This window comes from Scardinius erythrophthalmus (genome assembly GCF_964197995.2).
Source record: "Scardinius erythrophthalmus genome assembly, chromosome: 25".
NCBI lineage: Eukaryota > Metazoa > Chordata > Actinopteri > Cypriniformes > Leuciscidae > Scardinius > Scardinius erythrophthalmus.
In genome coordinates this window covers 27,007,621-27,028,849 of record NC_138245.1, presented here as the reverse complement: position 1 = coordinate 27,028,849, position 21,229 = coordinate 27,007,621, and the positions used below count along the sequence as shown (strand labels likewise).

General features: G+C 37.4%; 1 protein-coding gene across 1 annotated transcript in view; it reads left to right on the top strand.

The window, feature by feature from the left end:
• The first annotated feature begins 8,247 nt into the window (after positions 1-8,247).
• itpr1b (inositol 1,4,5-trisphosphate receptor, type 1b) overlaps positions 8,248-21,229 on the top strand; it is a 129,828-nt gene continuing 116,846 nt past the window's right edge. Inside the window, exons 1-3 of the mRNA XM_081356951.1 lie at positions 8,248-8,432; positions 11,029-11,142; positions 16,942-17,012. Of these exons, the coding sequence (XP_081213077.1) occupies positions 11,051-11,142; positions 16,942-17,012 (163 nt within the window). The 5' untranslated portion in view covers positions 8,248-8,432; positions 11,029-11,050. The remainder of the gene's footprint in view (positions 8,433-11,028; positions 11,143-16,941; positions 17,013-21,229) is intronic.

The following is a 21,229-nucleotide window of genomic DNA, read 5'->3' as shown; positions in this document are numbered from 1 at the left end:
TGCTACTTGAGGTTGTATACCAAGTGTTTGACTAACAAGGGAGGACATGTCATGGTGTTTTTTTCATGATGAGGTCACATTTTCGAGAGAGAGAGAAAGAGAAAGAGAGATTGCAACACTGATTGCAACCTCCGCACCATTGAAAGGGACACCAGTTTCACTTCCTTTAACCTCTGACCTCTGTGCTTATTTATTCTGTTTGTCAGATAAAAGAACAGTTGGGAAATAGAGAAAAAAAATCAAATAGCTAAATAATTATTTTTTCAGAACATATTTTAATTATTTAATTATATTACATATTTGTTATTTATAATTAAAGATTAAAATTTTAAGTAATTTAATAGCATTAACATAAATAATTTTTTCATGATTCATATTAATCAATTAACTATTAGCAACACTCATAATGTATAAAATACAATAATTATGTTTGATAAAAATAATATATTTCATAAAATATAAACAAAATTATAAAGATTTTATGCACACACACACACACACACACACACACACACACACACACACACACACACACACACACACACACATACAGTGTGTGTGTATATATATATATATATATATATATATAGTGTGTGTATGTGTGTGTGTGTATATATATATATATATAATCACAATTACTCGCATTAACATTATGTGTGTATATAATCTTTATAATTTTGTTAATATTTTATGAAATATATTATTTTTTTCAAATATAATCAAACATATTTTATACATTATGAGTATGTATATACATGCATACAATACATACATACACACACATACATATTGACAATGAATAAGTATTTAAAGTTTTGACAGAGAGTTTAAAAATGCAATATATTGTGGTATGTAACTAAAAACATATTTTACCTAGTCTGGATATCAGTGAACTTGTGATCCAAAAAAAGATGCATTTATATTTATTGGATGGCTTTTTTTTCCCTTTGGCTTGAGATCCTCTGGAGAAACTAGGGCAGTGTTTTATTAAACAAGTGTTCCCTCCAGACTCGGTTAATGTCCACACTGCTGTTGTGCAGAGCAGCTGAGTTTAAAACAGCATTGACTTATAGTTTTATTTAGAACATTATCAGGAGAGTTTCACTGCAACATGAGAGAAAAAGAGAAATATTCCAGTGGCCCAGATAAGAATGTGACTTTTAGAGTGTTATAGTACTATCCACTGATGTGACGTATGAGTATACGCTGTGTTCATAACATGGACAACACTGAGGCATCCTGGTGAAATTCTTTGGGATTTAAAATGTAAAATATGACTATAATTTTCATATAAATTGGCACAAAAAATACATTTAGCCAACTCCCAATCTTTTGATGTGTGAAAAATCAATAAAAATGCTTTTCAGCGTCAGTTCTCCAGGGCAAAATGATGCATCCTCCACATAATGCACCAAGAAACACTTACAGTGTGACCGAAAGCTCTTATCGAAAGTCATCCCTTCATTATTATCAATTTTATTCCCATCTTAAATGCCTTTTGTGCTTGGGGAGTGAGGCAAGATCATGCAATACAGTCTGAACGAAACTTCATAAGCTTCTAATGAAGTATTTTTTTTGTTAAAAGCAAATCAATCTGTGCTTCTTCCTGCTGTTCCTCCACTGTTCAGCGTTCTCTAATTCTCGGTTTGCAGAAGCGCATTGAGTCTAGTTTCTCTCATCAGTTACGCCTGTCCTCCACACTGCCGTTAGTGACAGTCAAATTACACAGTGCTTAATAGTGACTTAATGAAGCTGCTCAAACCTGCTAATCGGCCATTATGAGACCCTCGGAGAGCCTGCCATCCGGAACGGAGAAAGAAAGTGACATTAAACTCAGCTGGTTATATTGTGTAAGAGCTCACAGCGCAAGATTTGATGAGGGGAAAACGAGCAAATACATTAAGAATTGTGAATTGTGAAAAAATTGAGATTCATTAAGAATCTCATTAAGCGTTGAGAATTATTTATTTCAAAAGGTTTCCATTGGATCTCTCTCTCTCTCTCTCTCTCTCTCTCTCTCTCTCTCTCTCTCTCTCTCTCTCTCTCTCTCTCTCTCTCTCTCTCTCTCTCTCTCTCTCTCTCGCTCTCAAGAGTCTGTTTGCACTGCATCCTCAGATATCATATCTCAGATGAGTACAAATTATTCATTTCCATAGTTACCACATAAGAGCGTGCAGAAATTAGATTATGAAAAGGCAGATGTCCATCTCTTGGATCACATTGTTTGTCAAGCATATGTTTATTCATTTTGTAGCATGTGAACTGATACATTGTGGTAGCCTATTTATTATTGGTTGCAAGTGATTTTGCTTGTATACAGTAATTTGTATTATGAGCCACACAAAATAATATGCCTTATCAATGAAAATAAAGCCTCACAGAGCAATAAGCCACAAGACCCAATTAGAGTAATGCTGTAGCTCTTTTAATAAGACCTTTTCCTCTGAGAAAACCAAAGCCATTATCACTGTATAATTGTCTTTTATTTTTAGTGAGGAAGAACTTTGTCCTGTAGGGTGGAACGGGTTCATGTGCATCTGTCATCTACAGTAAGTGGTCATGTCACGTCAACAAGTCTGTTTGAAATTATAAGTCCCAGATGGTGTTGATCAAATCAACATTAGAGATTTCTTCACCAACTGGTTTCAGTGTGATGATGAAGATGATGATGATGATGATGTGACATTGCCTGTACAGAAACTAACCACATCAGAATCTGCCTGCTGTTTTACACATAAACAAAAGTGGTTTTTTTGACTCTATCGGAATTTTACGTCTTTTATGACGCAACGCTTCCCTGCCATTGATGGAATTTTCCGGCTATCCATGTTTTCACTGTTATACGGGGGGCGCTATTAATAACACAGGGAAAGAAGCAGCAGAAACAAGAGATAGAATCATCAATAGAATCAAAACTGCCTAATGTTACTAAATGAAATGTCGACCCAGGACGGGCTATAGGACTGTAAAGCTTTGGGGGGTGTTGATGGACTAATCTAATCCATCAATGTTTTGATCACACTCTTTGACAAAAAGACGATTTTCTCAGGTTTTTGTTCAAAATGTTGCTTTTTTTAAATGAAATTTCCTATTCAAGTGTTGATAAAAAAAAAACAATGCACCAAGTTACAAAATGATGAATTTTCAAATATGCGTATAACAAAATATTCTGAAAATGATCAAAATAGCTGGCGGTGGCTGGCAACTTAAATAAAAAGCTGGTGGGGAAAAAGCTGCTTAATATTTTTTTTTTTATGGAAACTGAAAGGCTACATTTTTTTTCAGGATTCTTTGATGAATTGACAGTGAATTTCTGATTTATGTGTTCTTAGCTGAAGATCATGTGAGACCTGAATGCAGACCAAGCTGTCCATTTAAATCACCTGAAATGATATGTTTCAGGATTCAGTTCATACAGTTCAAACAGCAACAGTGGCTTTTCAGAAGAATATAATTATCTTTAATGGTAACGATACCGTGTCGGCTAGTAGTTGAGGTAATTGTCAACCTTTAGTATGATGAAAATAGACTGTGTATCTTATGTAAATAAGACTAAATCGGGACAAGATTCAGATCAAGACTATAAAGTAAGTCAAAATGAACTCAAAACTGACCCTTGATTTTTGAATTTATTGTGAACTAACTATCTCAAATACATAAAAAGGAATGTGTTTTAGTCCACTTTTCACCATCCGATCAATTCCCAATGGAAAACAATCACATCTCCCTAATTTCCTGAAAGTGCATCACATTACGGAGTAAATTAGTTCACGAATTACATTTCATGTTGATTCTGACCAAGAAACCTAATGAGATCCAGACCAGAGCCATGGTTACATATTTCGAGGCTTTAGATTAAGACCACTTTATACGCTTTCCTCCATTTTTTCAAAAGAAACAGATTTAAGCTGTATAACAATATCATTTTCCAATAATTAATATACTGTTTGGTATTAGGGTCAGTTTAAAAGGCAGCCTCGATGTTTGTCGTCCTCTAAGCTCATTATGAGCTTTAATCGCATCATCCACGACAAACAATGGCCGTTTCCTCCTCATTGGCTGGTTAATTTTATTTTTGCCTGGCAGCCAGCACTTAATTTACTGATCGTAAACTGGTCCAGGCTGTTCCTCCATGTTCTTTACAGACATTTTTGTTGAAACGCATAAATAAAATCTCAATTATTTCTCCTGTACAAAAATAAGATTAAAGGGATAGTTCACCCAAAAATGTAAATTCTGTCATTAATTACTCACCCTCATGTTGTTCCAAACCCGTAAGACTTTCGTTCATCTTCGGAACACAAATTAAGATATTTTTGATGAAATCTGAGAGCTTTATGTACTCTCCATTGACAGCTACGCAACTACCACTTTGATGCTTCAAAAAGTTCATAGAGATATCATAAAACTAACCCATATGAATCGAGCAGTTTAATCCCAATTTTCTGAAGAGACTCAATCGCTTTATATGATGAACAGATTGAATTTAGTCTTTTATTCGCACATAAACATTGATCAGCGAATGTAAACAGAAGCTCAACCGAACTTGACACTTGAGAAGAAACCTCTTGCAGAAGCTCAAACGTGCTGTGTAACACGAGAATGAACCTCATTGGTTCTTGCTGAAGCTCAAACGTGCTGCGTAACACAAGAATGAACCTCATTGGTTCTTGCTGAAGCTCAAACGTGCTGCGTAACACGAGAATGAACCTCATTGGTTCTTGCTGAAGCTCAAACGTGCTGCGTAACACAAGAATGAACCTCATTGGTTCTTGCAGAAGCTCAAACGTGCTGTGTAACACGAGAATGAACCTCATGAGCTTCCGTTTACAATAACTGATATGTGAGTTGATGAATGTTTATATGTGAATAAAAGCCAAAATTTAGTCTGTTCATCATATAAAGCGATCCAGTCTCTTCAGAAAATTTGCACTAAACCACTCAATTTCTATGGATTATTTTTACGATCTCTTTATGAACTTTTTGAAGCGTCAAAGTGTCAATGGAGGGACAGAAACCTCTCATATTTCATTTAAAAGATCTTCATTTGTGTTCGAAGATGGACGAAAGTCTCACGGGTTTGGAACGACATGAGGGTGAATAAATTGACAATTTTCATTTTTGGGTGAACTATCCCTTTAAATGGACATATAGCTGAAGATTCGTGCTTCTCTGATTTTAATTTTCCCTGAGAAAAAGACTCCAGTAATCTCCAAAAAAGCAGCGGTTTTAGTTATTTTCACCTGAGCCTGTTTCGGCATGGCCCAATTACAAACCATTCAACAACAACCATTCATTACTTTTTTTTAGTATTCATTACTAGTATTCATTACCATTCATTACTTTTTTTTTTTTTACTAACCCTAAATTCTGAACAGCAGTGAATTTCTAAATTCATTATACTCGATCTCTCTTAGCTGGAGATCCTCCGAGACCCAGACGAGACCCTCAGGACCCGAATGCAGACAAGCTGTCCATTCAAATCAACTGAAATGTGTTTCAGGATTCAGTTCAAACACTGAGCAACAGTGGCTATTCAGAGGAATATAATTCTCTTTAATGGTAAAGATAGCCTACCGTGTCGACTAGTACTTGAGGTAATTGTCAACCTTTAGTATGATGGAAATAGACTGTGATCTTGACTGAAACGTTGGTCTGAAAGTTTCATCATCAAATCTATATGATCTTAAACACTAAATGACATCTGTCACATTTTATAGTGTCTCTCCACGGATGATTGTTGTTTTTCTTGTGTTAACTGTTGCATTCATCAACAGATCAAAGGAACGGGTATGGTTCGAGCAGCTGTAGCTGCATATATTTCCATCTCAAAGGCTCGCTCGATGCTCTCTTCCACTCCACACAAACACACACACACACACGTGGAGAATAAGGTGAAAGCCCAACGCAAGACGCACAACTTTGTATGATAACAATGACCTGAGCCCACCCACACTCATGGCCCATCTTACTCATCCTGCTGTTCAGAACACAGCACATGATGAATGACAAGCACTAGAGCCTCTATTGTGTCTGTGTCTGTGTGTGTGTTGTCGGGAATAAACATCACTCTCAGGGACAGGGTGTGAGTGAGTGCACACTATAGGTTGCTAGGTGATCTACCTTTCTGTGAGTGATCTAGCTGTGCTGGGCAAGCAGAAAGCAATTTTGGGGATGGTGAAGAGTGCTGATTAAAAATCAGATCATATTCAAAGACTAGGGGTCGGTAAGATTTTTTATTTTGTACGATTTTTATTTTATTTTATAAAAAAAAACAGTAATATTGTAAAATTACAGTTAAATATATTTTAAAATGTAATTTATTCCTGTGAATTTTCAGCATCATTACTCCAGTCTTCAGTGTCACATGATCCTTCAGAAATCATTCTTATATGCTGATTTGCTGCTCAAGAAACATTTCTTATTATTATCAGTGTTAAAAACAGTTGTGCTGCTTCATATTTTTGAGGAAACCGTGATCTTTTCTTAGGATTCTTTGATGAATTGAAATTTCAAAAGAAGTGCATTTATTTGAAATGATTTATAAATGTATGAATAAATTGCTGGATGAATTTCAATTGTCAAAAAAACAAACAAAAAATCTTATTGACAGTAGTGTAAATGTAAAAATATAAACGCATCATGCAAGGGAAAGTTTGTATATAAATTCCAGCAGGGCAGAATACTTCATATTATGATTTAAACTTAATCGTATCTGACATGGTTTTTCCTAACAATATTTTTTATAATATTGCTGTCTGTGGGGTGGGATAAACTCATTTGCATAAAGTTAAGCTTTTCTCAACTTTATTCCCACATTGTGTTACAGTTTCTGTCGCTGAAAATTGCCAACGCTCATTGAAACTGAATGACTTCTGGTGGCTTTATTTGCTGAAAATTTGTCTGTTATGTCGCAAAATATCATGCATAATGAATGACAACAAATAAAAATAAACTTAGAGAAAACCAAGTTAATATTTAATGGCTTCAAACAATGATTTTTTTTATAAATGTAAAAATGTTTTACTTTTTTTTCTCCCTTCTTTCTGTTCTTTCAGCACGCACAGCATTGTGGGATATCAGAGACAGTAAAATACATTATGCTGCCATTATAAAAAAAAACAAAAAACATATGAAGGCATCTTTTTAGACATGTGTGATGCAAATTTTGGATTCAGACATACGCTGATGTTCTCTATACAGCACTGCCTGTTCAGGTTTTGGATACAGCCTTGTGATCCACTGATGCTTTGCATGAACAAATACTGATACCTGTAACAACCCAGCCGCTTTAATGCACACTTGACCCATCATTATTAATATACGACCCATTAAAAAATATTTCAATACAATTAAAACAAGCTGCATTGATCTATGGCAGCCTGTTTTGAAGTCCTTTCACAAGTGAGTTTTGTGTATTTCATGAACAACCCAGAGCATTTTTAAAATAGAGGCGTCCATCAAGGGAACACTGTTAAAAGCCAATGCCAAAGACATCAAAAATGTGCTCCAGTTCGACTGATGAACATTAGGAATGTTTTTAGTAGGCCAAATGCAAAAAAAGAAAAAAAGTAGATCACCAACTTGATTTGTGGGTCAGACTTTTTAAAAAGTGCCTATGAAAACCAGAATCGAAGGACATGGGAAGTAGTCCATGATCACTCTACCAGATCCAAACCTGTTGTGCTGGATTCTTAAGGGTAAGTAGGCTATGCATTTGATAGTAGGCTATTCATCAATACTCAGTCGATTTTTATGTTTCTTGAATGCATTTTTCTAGACTTTATAAACTCAGATTTCAGTATTTCATTACCACCACAGAATGCCATAATGTAGGCCCATCACATTAAAGACAATGCAAATGCAATAATGAGGTATGATACACTTCAATTAACATTGTTAAACAAAGCACAGCTCCTGTTTTTGACAGTCAGTGACCTCATAAGCTCCTCCCCCATTCCTTTTAAAGACACACTGTTGGCCAATAGAAAAAGAAACAACAAATGCCTGTTTTTGACATCTATCTATCTATCTATCTATCTATCTATCTATCTATCTATCTATCTATCTATCTATCTATCTATCTATCTATCTATCTATCTATCTATCTATCTATCTATCTATCTATCTATCTATCTATCTATCTATCTATCTATCTATCTATCTGTCTATCTATCAGAACTCCATTACCCATCAGCCCCCTCTCCTGATGCGTTCAGTTAGGGGGCGGAGCTTCGGAGCTCATGTGGAGGTGGTGAGAGAGCGGACAAGTGCGGACAAAATCCAACTGGCAGCTACAGCTAGACGCCGCGATTTTCAATTGGGAGACTTTCGCATATCATGGAATTAAACGAGGAATCCCGGCCGGAGCAGTTTAGCCGCTGACCACATCTCCAGTGTTGCATTCCCGACACGGTCTCCTTCTGAAGAAGGTAAAGTTCGGCTGAACTCATGTTACTGTACTGCGAAGAGACACATCAGGCAGGCAGTGGATGTGTGACTGATGCATCCATCAGTGAGTGAGTGCAGAACGGAAGTTTGACAGTGTGGGACGTTGTAATAATGAAGGCGTTCGATGCTCTGATTGAGGTTGTCGCGGTAACAATGTAACAATTTCAGAACGATTCAGTGTAACAGTGTAACTGTCAAGTGCTGCTGAAGGAGGCAGGTGGACCGCAGACATCATCGAGACTGTGGATACAGGCATTTAAAAGACATTCAGCCGTCGGGTTTTACAGTATTAGTGTTCATAGTGTCTTTCTGGATTGGAGTTTATGCAGTGAAGCGGTTTGTTTTGTAATGGATAGATGCATTGTTCAGTTCGAGGCTGCTGAATTCTGATTGGCTGTTTATTATCACCTGTCAAATTAAGCGTTTAGGTTTGACTTCAACGTCAAGGTGGATGTCTCAGCCGTAGATGTCTGAGTAAAACTTTGTTTATTTCACACGGGGTAACTGTGGTTTGTATAGTCAGATAAGTTCGGCCTCCACATTTGAAACCTCAGACTGAAAAAAAATATTCGACTCATGTGTTTCAGGGACAGCCCACATACATCTGTCATTCCTGTTTGCTTTAACAGGCCATATATAATCTTCAAATTGTTCATTTGGAACTTGTATAAAGTTCTAAAAGATCCCCAAATACCATGCTTTAACTTGACAGGAAAGTTACATCTTGTTGAGGACTATGTGTATGCCATAAACAGCTGGAACAAATGTAATAAGGAGGTTTGCTGTTAATTTAGGCGATTATTGATAGGCCTATAATGCATTATTATTGTTCCTGCACAGATGTCAATGCAGTACTTATCAACTTTATTTCAGCCACTACGTAAGGGATAATGTACAGTCAGGCAGTCATTATGACAGAATACATCCAAACAGGGTCCTTTATCACTTGATTGTCCCGCTACATATCAGGTAAATAAATAAATGGATATGAAATATTGATCAGAGTATTATTTTATTATCTTCCAAACAGTAGAGCGTTGGGGCTTGCAACGCCAAGGTCATGGGTTTGAATCCCAGGGAAAGCAAGAACTGATAAGAATGTAAATTTGTACCTTGAAATGCAATGTAAGTCACTTTGGATAAAAGCGTCTGCCAAATGCATAAATGTAAAATGTGAATGTAGATAGAACATGAGCACAGTTATATGAAAAAAACAACAACTGATTTCCAGGATGAGCGGTCAGTTATACAGCGTTGGCTTGGGCTACAGTAATTTTTCAGACACATTTGACCACTGAATATCGTGATTGACCATTCAGAGTTCCATAAAGCTGTGTAATAAAATAAAGTAAACATCTGCATTATTCACGTGGGTAATATTTGAAATTCAAACAGAGCTTGAGGTTATGAGGAAGTGGTTTATCATTGGATATTTGACAGGTAGAGCATGTTTACTGTTCAAATAATAATTTGTCTTTATAATCAGCCAAAGAAAACAAAGTTCAGTTCTTTTCCAATAGTGCATAAACTTTCAGTTAAGATGAAGGCAGATATCGTCTTAACAATGTCAACACTGTATTTGTTTGCATTACTTTGATAGGCTATATGTTGAGCATCTGTGCATCTGTTCCTTATTGATGCTCTCTGGTCTCATCTGCCATTGATTGAACCATATCATTCATCTCCAGCTGTCTAGATGACTGTAGCATTGACTCAATGTACGATCACAGAGGAGATGTGTGTGCTTTTAGTCATACATATTGCTAATAATTTCAATGCTTCTCCCATAATTTAAAAAAATAAAATAAAATATATAGGCTATATATGATAACTATTAGATTTTAATATATTTAATTAAAAATTACATGTTACAATTTCATATTTTTTTACAATTATTTTTATTATATTATTATTTATTTTTATAACAATTATTTATATTATTTTTAATTTATCATATTTTTTTTTTGCTAAATATTAGATTCATTTAGAAGTTTTCTATAACTATAATAAGGCTCTTCATATTTCATATGACACATTTCAGTTGGCAGGCTTGTAGTCTTCTTCAGTGCATCATTGTAATTTATCATATTTCAATCAGCAACTAAATCTTTAAAACTTGCCAAACGTATAAGACACACTCTCTCACTGGCCCTGTAACATCTTTATCCCCCAAAAGGTCACACTTAACCACTAGCTGTCCTTGAATAATAGAGACATTAGAGTGAACCAAGATGCTGCATTCAATTTCAGCCCTTCAGAAAGGTACGAACAACACTGCAAAAAATGTGTACATAATTAAGTGTCTTTTCAGTATGTAGCACAGCTGTATTATTTCTCATTATCCACCCATACTGTACAGCAGAAGGACCTTGAATTCCATGCTTGTGCTGTCTAAAACTAGGCCATCTCAAAATGGCAAATTCTCATTTTCTCGAATCCATCCCCATGGCCCTCATGCTATTATTGTCTCGCTATCTCCATGTCTGATAATAACCTACATATAATGTCTAAATAAGATGAATAAAAGACATTCGCTGATTTTATTGGACCTTAATCTGTTTCATATCTTGTCCGCAGGCACACCGCAAAGTGGAGCAAAATGTCGGACAAAATGTCCAGTTTCCTCCACATCGGGGATATCTGCTCCCTGTATGCGGAGGGGTCCACCAATGGATTTATCAGCACTTTAGGGTAAGACAACAATCCTCATTTCGTCACCCTCTGTGTGGACATCAGCGTTTAAATAAGAGGAAGTTCATGAAAATACAGGAGTACAAGAGGAAGAAGAAAGTGAGGGTAAACCACATTCAGAAACGAGAAGTTACCACATTCAGAAACGAAAAGTAACCACATTCAGAAACTAAAAGTAAATGTTTTGTGGTTGTTCTTGTGTAGTTGGATTTCTGGTGCGTTTTCCTTATGTTATGATGAAGGGCATTGCTTGGAGGTTGGCCCGAGACAAAAGTCTCTATTCTGGTTCTTAAAAGTCAGATCACATGGATTTATTCCGAAACTTTGCATAAAATTTGATTGGAAAATATGGAAAGCGGTTTCTCCCGCCTTAAAGTCATGATGAAACGGAAGTAGCGACAGATCTTTTCTTGTGTATTGTGATAAACATCCAAGCATAACAGATTATTGACAAAGAAAAACATTTAGGGTGGAGACTTGGTTCAGTTTTAGTTTTATGTTCACTCTGGCTACTTTTAAAGGCACAACTTTTGTTCCAATCAGACTGAATTCATTCCGATTGATGAATCCGAATTCCGAACGTAGTGTTTACATGAGCGCTAAAAATGTGATCGGGTTAATCTGCGCGTTTATATGTCACAAGCTTCGAATCAGAATAGATTTTTTGACATGAGCACACTGCACGAATAATAACCATTCTCCTACGTTGGTTCTTTATTTGTTTTAAACACTTTATTCAACAGGAAGTACAGCTCGCTCCGCGCGTGTCATACGTTGTTACGCTATTTCAATGTCATTGCACATGCGCAGTCCTTTCAGTTTAGGTTTTCAGTCCGATCAAGTGTTTACATGTTCTCTCGATTGGATAAGAAAAGGAATGAACCACCCCTTTCAATCCGATAGAAATTTCATTCGGATCGAGCTCAGTCGGATCGACTAAGGTGTTCACATGAAGGCTTTTCAGTCCGATTGAGCCGTCAATCCGATTACTAACGGATTATTTGGTTGCTTGTAAACGTAGCCACTGTCGATTGGAATCTGATCTAAAATTATTGACATCTACATTGTGTATCGCAACTGTTCAGATCCGATTTGGGTGTCCCATGACGCTCTTTCGTTTTCCGAAATATCTGCATTGGTTTCTATGGCAATAACGCTGTGTTGGTAGGTAAATGCCAACAACAACAACAACAACTGCAACATGGAGTGGTTTGCAATACAGATGTTGTCTTATTTATAACATGACAATGTGTAGCCGCCGCGCTGGACAACTACGTCTTATGAGGTAGCGGCAGAAACGTAGTAGGCTGGTATGAGCGGCTTTATTCCGTGTTGTCGTCTCCGCCGGTTTCAAAATATGTTATATTGTCATTTTCTACTCGTCCAGCACTTTGCAACAACACAACAGCATGTTGCCTATAACAGTGTCTGACGTTTACATTATACGTGGCATGAGAAAGTCACATGAACCACGAGAAATCCGATCAGAGCAGTCAGACTGAAATGGATTTCCAGAAATGCGATTTGAATACGATTTCAAACCACATATGAATGTAGCTCGAAACTAATTTGTAGTTTGAAGTTTTGTTTGTTGCCGTTCACACTTTCTAAATCTGATCGGATTTCAATCGGATTTGGTCTGACAGTCTGAATGTAGCCTTAAAGGGATAGTTCACCCAAAAAATAAAAAGTAGCCCATGATTTACTCACTCTCAAGTCATCCTAAGTGTATATGACATTCTTCTTTCAGACAAATACAATCGGAGTTGTATTAAAAAATGTCCTAGCTTTTCCAAGCTTTATAATGGCAGTGAATGGCTGTCTGTCAATCAAAGCGCATCTATTCATGATTAAAGTGCTCCACTCATAACTGGGCGTTAATAAAGGCCTTCTGAAGTAAAGTGATGCATTTCCTTGAACTGACACACAATGTAATGACGAACGCGGTTGCCCAGCCCTGTGTGTTTGAACTTCGAGAGTTGTCAATTGCCGTCATTAAGTTGTGCGTTAAGTTCAAGGCTTACTCTTTTGGCGTAAATCGATACATACGGACGTCTGCCGGAAGCTAGTTTTTGTAGTCGATAAACTTTTAAATATGGATATTTTTCGTACACAAACGCATCGCTTCACTTCAGAAGGCCTTTATTAACCCCCCCGAGAGCCGTTTCAAGCACTTTAATCATGAATAGATGGTCAGCCATTCAGTCCCATCATCAAGCTTGGAAGAGCCAGGACATTTTTTAATACAACTCCGATTGTATACGTCTGAAAGAAGAATGTCATATACACCTAGGATGGCTTCAGGGTGAGTAAATCAAGGGCTAATTTTCATTTTTGGGTGAACTATCCCTTTAATGATTGTAGAAGTCCTGCTGAAGTCTAATGATTCATCCGAAGTATTTAATGAAAGATTATGGGTTCAAAATAAACGGTAAGTCCCATTACAACGTATATAACAAATATATATAACAAATATAAAAGTATAAATATTTAATAAAGATACTTAATTTCATGTCAACTTTAAAAGTTAAATCCGATTTATTTCGCTATGCTAAATATGGAAATTTTAGGTGCAGTCACATTTCGAAATGTTGGCGAAATTTTGCTGGCAAAAAAAAGAAAGAAAAAAATCCGCTATCAATAGTGTAGCAATGCTTGTGTAACGTTGTTCAGTATGAGCTGTGCGTGTAAACCTCACTCCCCTGGCCTCAAGAGACGTGCTAGTGACTGACGTTAGAGGCTGCGGTCTTTAGCGTCCTTGTTAGCGCGCTTGCCTCCCACGCCGGTTCAAATCGCGCTCGGAACGGGTCGAGTAGGACCAGTTACATTTGGTGCCGTGACCCGGATGGGAGTGAGGTTAAGGGGGCTTAGTGTAACATAGGCCAAAAAGAGCTGTGCGTGTAAAACTCACTCCCCTGGCCTCAATAGGCATTCTAGCGACTGATGCTAGAGACTGTGTTCTTTAGCATCCTTGTTAGCGCGCTTGCCTCCCATGGTGGAGACTTCGAATTGGTCGTTCGAATTGGGGCAGGTCGAGTAGGACCGGGTACACATGACGCACAGCTCACACAAAAGTCACTTTTAAACCAAGCAGCTTTCTGTCGGGCAACGTGTCAAATTTGCGTGAGCACGGGGAACATTTTCGCCCCTGTGCGAAACTCAAAATCACGCTGATTCTTATTGAAATTACTGGATTTCACCATTGAAATTTTAGTGTACTCAATATGGTCAATTGCATTTGAACATTTCTATATAGTATTATATTTCCCCACTGTATACACCCCTATCAGAAAAGACGTGGCCCATTTTGGACAGCAACCCACCCGTTACATAAAGTAGATTAATAAAGCGATATTAATACAGGACAAAACGTTGTTAGAAATGCCAGTAGTTGCGGCCTCCTCCGTTCTCTTTTCTGTATTCTGCTCCAGTGTTCCTCTCCGAAATGGAGTCAAGTCTCAACGCTGCCCTCTTCATGTCCTTCCCCCTGGGAATGAGATTGTCTTGGGTTAATCACACCCTGCCACTTCCTGGCAATCAGCCCCCTTTGCCAGCCTGCGTGATGTCATCACACACACCGTCACCCATCCATGGCAACAAAAGCAATAGTGCGGCTTTGAAGAACAGCACGTTGACAGATCTCGTTTGTCAAGATGCCGTTGTGCTGTTGTTGTGCCTTGTAATCACTTTTTCTGCATTTCTACCGTGCGCACATCCTCATGAGCCACGGCTATTTTTAGCCACACTGGTGTATGTGGTGTGTAGTGTGTAGTGTTTGTGTCAGTGCCACAGAGAGACCTTAGCAGGGTTGGGATAATGAGCCACCTGGTCTGCAGCTGGGCACAGGGAACCAAAAAGGACACAACGCCAATGTGATGAGAACTGGCTGTCCTGGTGCACGCATGTGACTGCCTCAGTCATGTTCAACTGGACAGAAGTCTCCTGTCCATTAGTCCCTGGAGAGTGTGAATTTCACTTGCCAGGTCACATTTATGGTGAAAGGATGAAAGCTGGATGCAAATTACGTACGGACTTGTTGCTGGTTCATTTGAATAACTTTGTCAATATCCAGTGTTTTGAAGCCTCTGAAGACTTTCAGACTTCTTGTACAGAAACCATTGTGCATTATATTGTGTTTTAAAATCTTAGTAGGCTACCTACCTAGACAGCATAGGTGTCATAGGCCAATTGTACCTAAAATATCCCACAATTAGTTTAAACACACCTGTGATAATCAACAATACTGTGTACTTTTAATTGTTTTTGACATTTGAATGCATTTATGAAGCCAGAAATTGCTGCATAGGCAACTCGTACAGAGATTCAATCTATGTTCATACACTACCGTTCAAGTGTGTATGTATGTATATATATATATATATATATATATATATATATATTATATATATTATATATATACATATACATATAACACATATTATATATAAAACTGTTTGATTTGTACATGCCTTTCAGGCCTACAAATGCTGTGTAGGTTTATTTCAGATGTTTAATGTGCATTTGATGCTGAGAAATACTGTGTAAGTTCAGTTTGTTTATTCTAAAGTGTGTATGATGCCCAAAAATTGTTGTTCAGGCTTGCGGCTCAGTAGGTTTTGAATTGCAGCCAATAATTTATAAGGGTATGACCAGACCCTTGCTCACAGTTACTGTCAGAGATTTTTACTAGATTTTCACTGTAAAATATTGAGATGGAGGTTACCAGAGACAGTCTATATAACTGCAGATGATGATTATTGTTCATTTAAGGACATAGTCTTTTTTTGGCATTTTGCACATTCCCATTCCCATTCATCCTCTTCTGTGGCCCAAAACTTACTGGTTCCTTTTTTCTCCGCTCAAAGAGAAGTTGACAACCATAACATTTCAGTTCTGTTAGAGGCTCAGCTGACTCACTTTGGTTATAATTCAGTTGCCACTGTTTTTCACAACCGAACAGAAATGTATTTTGCTGCTGTGTGAATGTATCCAATAAGAGTTTGATTTCCAGTGACTCATTCTGGCTAATAGAGATATAGAAAAAGTATAATGAGAAGCAAATTTTGGTGTCATTACATTATCACTGAATGATTTAATCAGTATAAATGACATTTGCTTTTAACAAGTGGAAAAGATAACACTGTGGCTCATGCATTTAAGCAGATAAACCTTTCAGGAAACACAGACCTCTTCATGTGCTAATCGTTTCTCTTTCACACTCTTTCTGTATGCTAAAATGTAAGAGAAATTTAATTAAAGACAAAACAACCCTACACAATAATAAAATAAAAACAATAATTTCTAACTGATTTAGCTTGAGCAATGGGCTGTTATAGTGCGACTAGAGATAATATATATAAACTGATATGTTTATAGTTATAATTGGTTTGTTTGCATTTATTTATGACTTTTTGAGCCAGTCATTTATATATATGTATATAAATATAGAGTAGAGACAAGGACATTCTCTTTCTGTATAATTTTTTTTATTGCATAAAAATTAGCATAAACTCCTGTGTAAAAGTCCCTAATATTTTCCCCCTTTTTTGAAGAGAAATATTGTACATTTATAAATGTGTGTGCTAAAATTAATTTTTGATAACTTTTATGGGTATACTAGCCTATAGATGACCTCTATGCTAACTAAAAATAATAATTTTGATTGCATATTTCTTTAAATATTGTGCCTTATACCCCACAATTTGTGCAGAAAACGCGATAAATGGCTGTATAAAAATAGAGATACTCGATATGCTGCCTCCAGAGAAGTTCTCTGACTCATGTCTCTCATCTCTGCAGTCTGGTGGACGACCGCTGTGTGGTGCAACCAGAATCTGGGGACCTGAACAACCCTCCTAAGAAGTTTCGAGGTAAGGCCACATTTATGTCTCCTTAACTGCGGACTCTGGGGTGTTTTACTGAAGTATTTTAGATATCTCTGTGGAAGATGTTTTTTTTAACACTTATTTAATGGAGTTTGGTGGACTTTTTGTGTGATATCTGCTTGTGTGGTATTGTTATGGTATTATCATGTCGTGTTGTCAGTGACTGTAAAGATATCCTTTGGCCATGCCACTATTAGCACACTCAAACTTGTTTATCAAACTGGTTTAATTTGAAAAACATGCTTCCAAAATTACTTTGAAACTCAAGAAGCATATTTAGTGGCTGTAAAAACAACTTTTATTAATTTTCCCAAATTATGATTAAAGGGGCAGAATATGGATTAATAAAGACTTGTTTTCCAAGCAGTTGCTTGCAAAATACTATGTTATGACTTCAAAACACTTTTACCATTAGTGCATGATTTGCAAAGTAATACATTTTGACGTTTACATCACATAATCAGCTCCATATGTATGGCTTTTCTGACATCATGGTAAACTTGCCCGGTAACTCACCTGGTAAAGTATTGGACGTGTAATGCAGAGCTCTCGAGTCCCATGAAACACAAATCACAATAAAAGACAAGCTATGGCATGGTTGTGTTTTTATCTCATAATTGATTCACTATCAGTTAGGTTAAGTGTAGGTGGTACGTCATTTTCATATGTGAATGAGCATTAAAGAGATATAGTTTACCCAAAAATGGAAACTGTCAATTACTCAGCTCAAGCATGTTCGCTTGAAAACCAATAAGGTTCATTCTCGAGTTTGAGCACGTTTGAGCCTTCCGCAAGAACCAATGAGCTTTGATCTCACGTGTCAGGCAGGTTCGGTTGAGCTTCTGCAAGAACCAATGACGTTCATTCTCGTGTTACGCAGCACGTTTGAGCTTCAGCAAGAACCAATGAGGTTCATTCTCGTGTTACGCAGCACGTTTGAGCTTCTGTAAGAACCAATGAGGTTCATTCTCGTGTTACGCAGCACGTTTGAGCTTCTGCAAGAACCAATGAGGTTCATTCTAGTGTTACGCAGCACGTTTGAGCTTCTGCAAGAACCAATGAGGTTCATTCTCGTGTTACGCAGCACGTTTGAGCTTCAGCAAGAACCAATGAGGTTCATTCTAGTGTTACGCAGCACGTTTGAGCTTCAGCAAGAACCAATGAGGTTAATTCTAGTGTTACGCAGCACGTTTGAGCTTCAGCAAGAACCAATGAGGTTCATTCTTGTGTTACGCAGCACGTTTGAGCTTCTGCAAGAACCAATGAGGTTCATTCTCGTGTTACGCAGCACGTTTGAGCTTCTGCAAGAACCAATGAGGTTCATTCTCGTGTTACGCAGCACGTTTGAGCTTCTGCAAGAACCAATGAGGTTCATTCTCGTGTTACGCAGCACGTTTGAGCTTCTGCAAGAACCAATGAGGTTCATTCTTGTGTTACGCAGCACGTTTGAGCTTCAGCAAGAACCAATGAGGTTCATTCTAGTGTTACGCAGCACGTTTGAGCTTCAGCAAGAACCAATGAGGTTCATTCTAGTGTTACGCAGCACGTTTGAGCTTCAGCAAGAACCAATGAGGTTCATTCTAGTGTTACGCAGCACGTTTGAGCTTCTGCAAGAACCAATGAGGTTCATTCTCGTGTTACGCAGCACGTTTGAGCTTCTGCAAGAACCAATGAGGTTCATTCTCGTGTTACGCAGCACGTTTGAGCTTCTGCAAGAACCAATGAGGTTCATTCTTGTTACGCAGCACGTTTGAGCTTCTGCAAGAACCAATGAGGTTCATTCTCGTGTTACGCAGCACGTTTGAGCTTCTGCAAGAACCAATGAGGTTCATTCTCGTGTTACGCAGCACGTTTGAGCTTCTGCAAGAACCAATGAGGTTCATTCTCGTGTTACGCAGCACGTTTGAGCTTCTGCAAGAACCAATGAGGTTCATTCTTGTTGCGCAGCACGTTTGAGCTTCTGCAAGAACCAATGAGGTTCATTCTTGTTACGCAGCACGTTTGAGCTTCCGTAAGAACCAATGAAGTTCATTCTCGTGTTACCCAGCACGTTTGAGCTTCTGTAAGAACCAATGAGGTTCATTCTCGTGTTACGCAGCACGTTTGAGTTTAGCAAGAACCAATGAGGTTCATTCTCATGTTACGCAGCACGTTTGAGCTTCTGCAAGAACCAATGAAGTTCATTCTCGTGTTACGCAGCACGTTTGAGCTTCCAATCGGAGACCAGATCGGAATCCCTGATGCCGTAAGCATATGTTGCCTGTCAAACACCTTTAAAAGGTGCTATATGAAAAGGCTGTTTTCTGTTTGTGTTTTCATTTGAATTATGTCTCACCCAATTTTGGCAAAATAGAAAGGTCAGAGATAGTGTTATATTCAATGTAGTGAAAACGAGAATGATGCAGCAAAATAAGATGCATTTGTCTTTTGAGATAAAGCTAATGCAAGTGTGCTCCTTATGCATAGTTTAGTTCCTGCGGTAACACACATGTCTGCCATTTTTTGGTAAACTTGAAGACCTTGATTAGCTGGTTCAGGTGTGGTTGATGGAACTGGGGGTAAACTCAATAGAAATGGAGCTCTTCAGGAGCAGAATTGAGCTGTGAGTTTACTTTTTGTGTGGTGGAAAATGAACTGATTTCTCTCCTTAAAGATGAAACCTGTCAGAAGTTAGCTAACCTTGTCCTCCAGGCTGCCCTAGGAGAGCATGCTGGGAGAAATCTCTGAGCCCCTTCTGCTGGTATATTGCTCTTATGACAGCCTGTCACATTGTAGCTTGATATGTTAGGGATGCTTAGATCAGAATTGGCGGTTTTCCATCATGTGGAGGGCTTCAATTAAAAAGAAAAACTGAGGAGTTGTTATGGGGCAATGACAGCACTTAAAAAGTGTTTATTTATTTATTTGTTAGGTCAAGTTGAAGTAAAATTTGGAGGTAACAATTTCAGGTTAACACTTTTTCAGTGTGGAAACGTTTTGAAATTGAAATTCACATCTATTTTTTTTAAATGCATCTTAATGATCTTATTGTGAACAATATTTTTTTGTGATCAACTAGACATTCAATTGTACATAACACATCAGTTTGGTTGTGCAAATATAACAGTAACATACATGCATAGTACTGTATGTTGGCATATAATATAGAACATAAACTATATATATTTATTTATATATGTGTGTGTTTGTGGATTTATTCACACAATGAAAAGTAAGATAGAATAGTAACTAATCATTATGCAAATGTAAAGTTACAGTTAATCTCTGGCATAAAATGCGTTTTATATATGCGCTTTAAATATGATGATAGCAACTATTTCATAATAATCACCCTATATATATATATATATATATATATATATATATATATATATATATATATATATATATATATATATATATATATATATATATATATATATATATATATATATTAGTTTAATTTCCCCATCTCTACTACATAGTATGCAAAAGAGAGCTGTGAGCCAGTGACTGTCACTGAAATGGTATTAGATAAAACAAGCATGTAAATATGGTTTGAAATGTGTGTCAACTGGTAAATGAACTGTCATGACCAGCTGCTTCAGTGGTGCTTTGCATGTGAAGTGTTCAAGTCTCTGCCTTGACACTGCTGCTCATTTCTGTTTCATAAAATATTCTTTGCCCAGTCTGAGGGCTTTCTTTCTGTGACTTGTGAATTGTTGATGTTTTGATGTGCTTCACACCGTTGTATTACCTTTTAAGTCCAACTGAGGTTCCTGAGTGCACATACCATATGTAGAACTTTTTTCTGCACAATCCTTACATTTCTGAGGGACGTTTATACCTCTCATAATTGCAATAAAACTGTAATTTGGCTTCAAGTCAGTGGTTCTTTCTGTCCAAGTCTGTCCTGCTACAGCATGAAGCTGCTGAAGCCGTAGCGTCCTCCTCTTCAGAGAAGCTTTCTGCTTATTTGGCTTGAGGAATTGTAGAGAGTGTTCAAATATACTGCACTTCTGTATGATTTCCCCCCCCCCTGAAGCCCACTTTGAATATTAGTCCAGGCTTCTTGAACCGAAAGAAGTTGCAATTTAGTTTGACATTTTCCATCCTGCTGTGTAACACGAGAATGAACCTCATTGGTTCTTGCTGAAGCTCAAACGTGCTGCGTAACACGAGAATGAACCTCATTGGTTCTTGCAGAAGCTCAAACGTGCTGC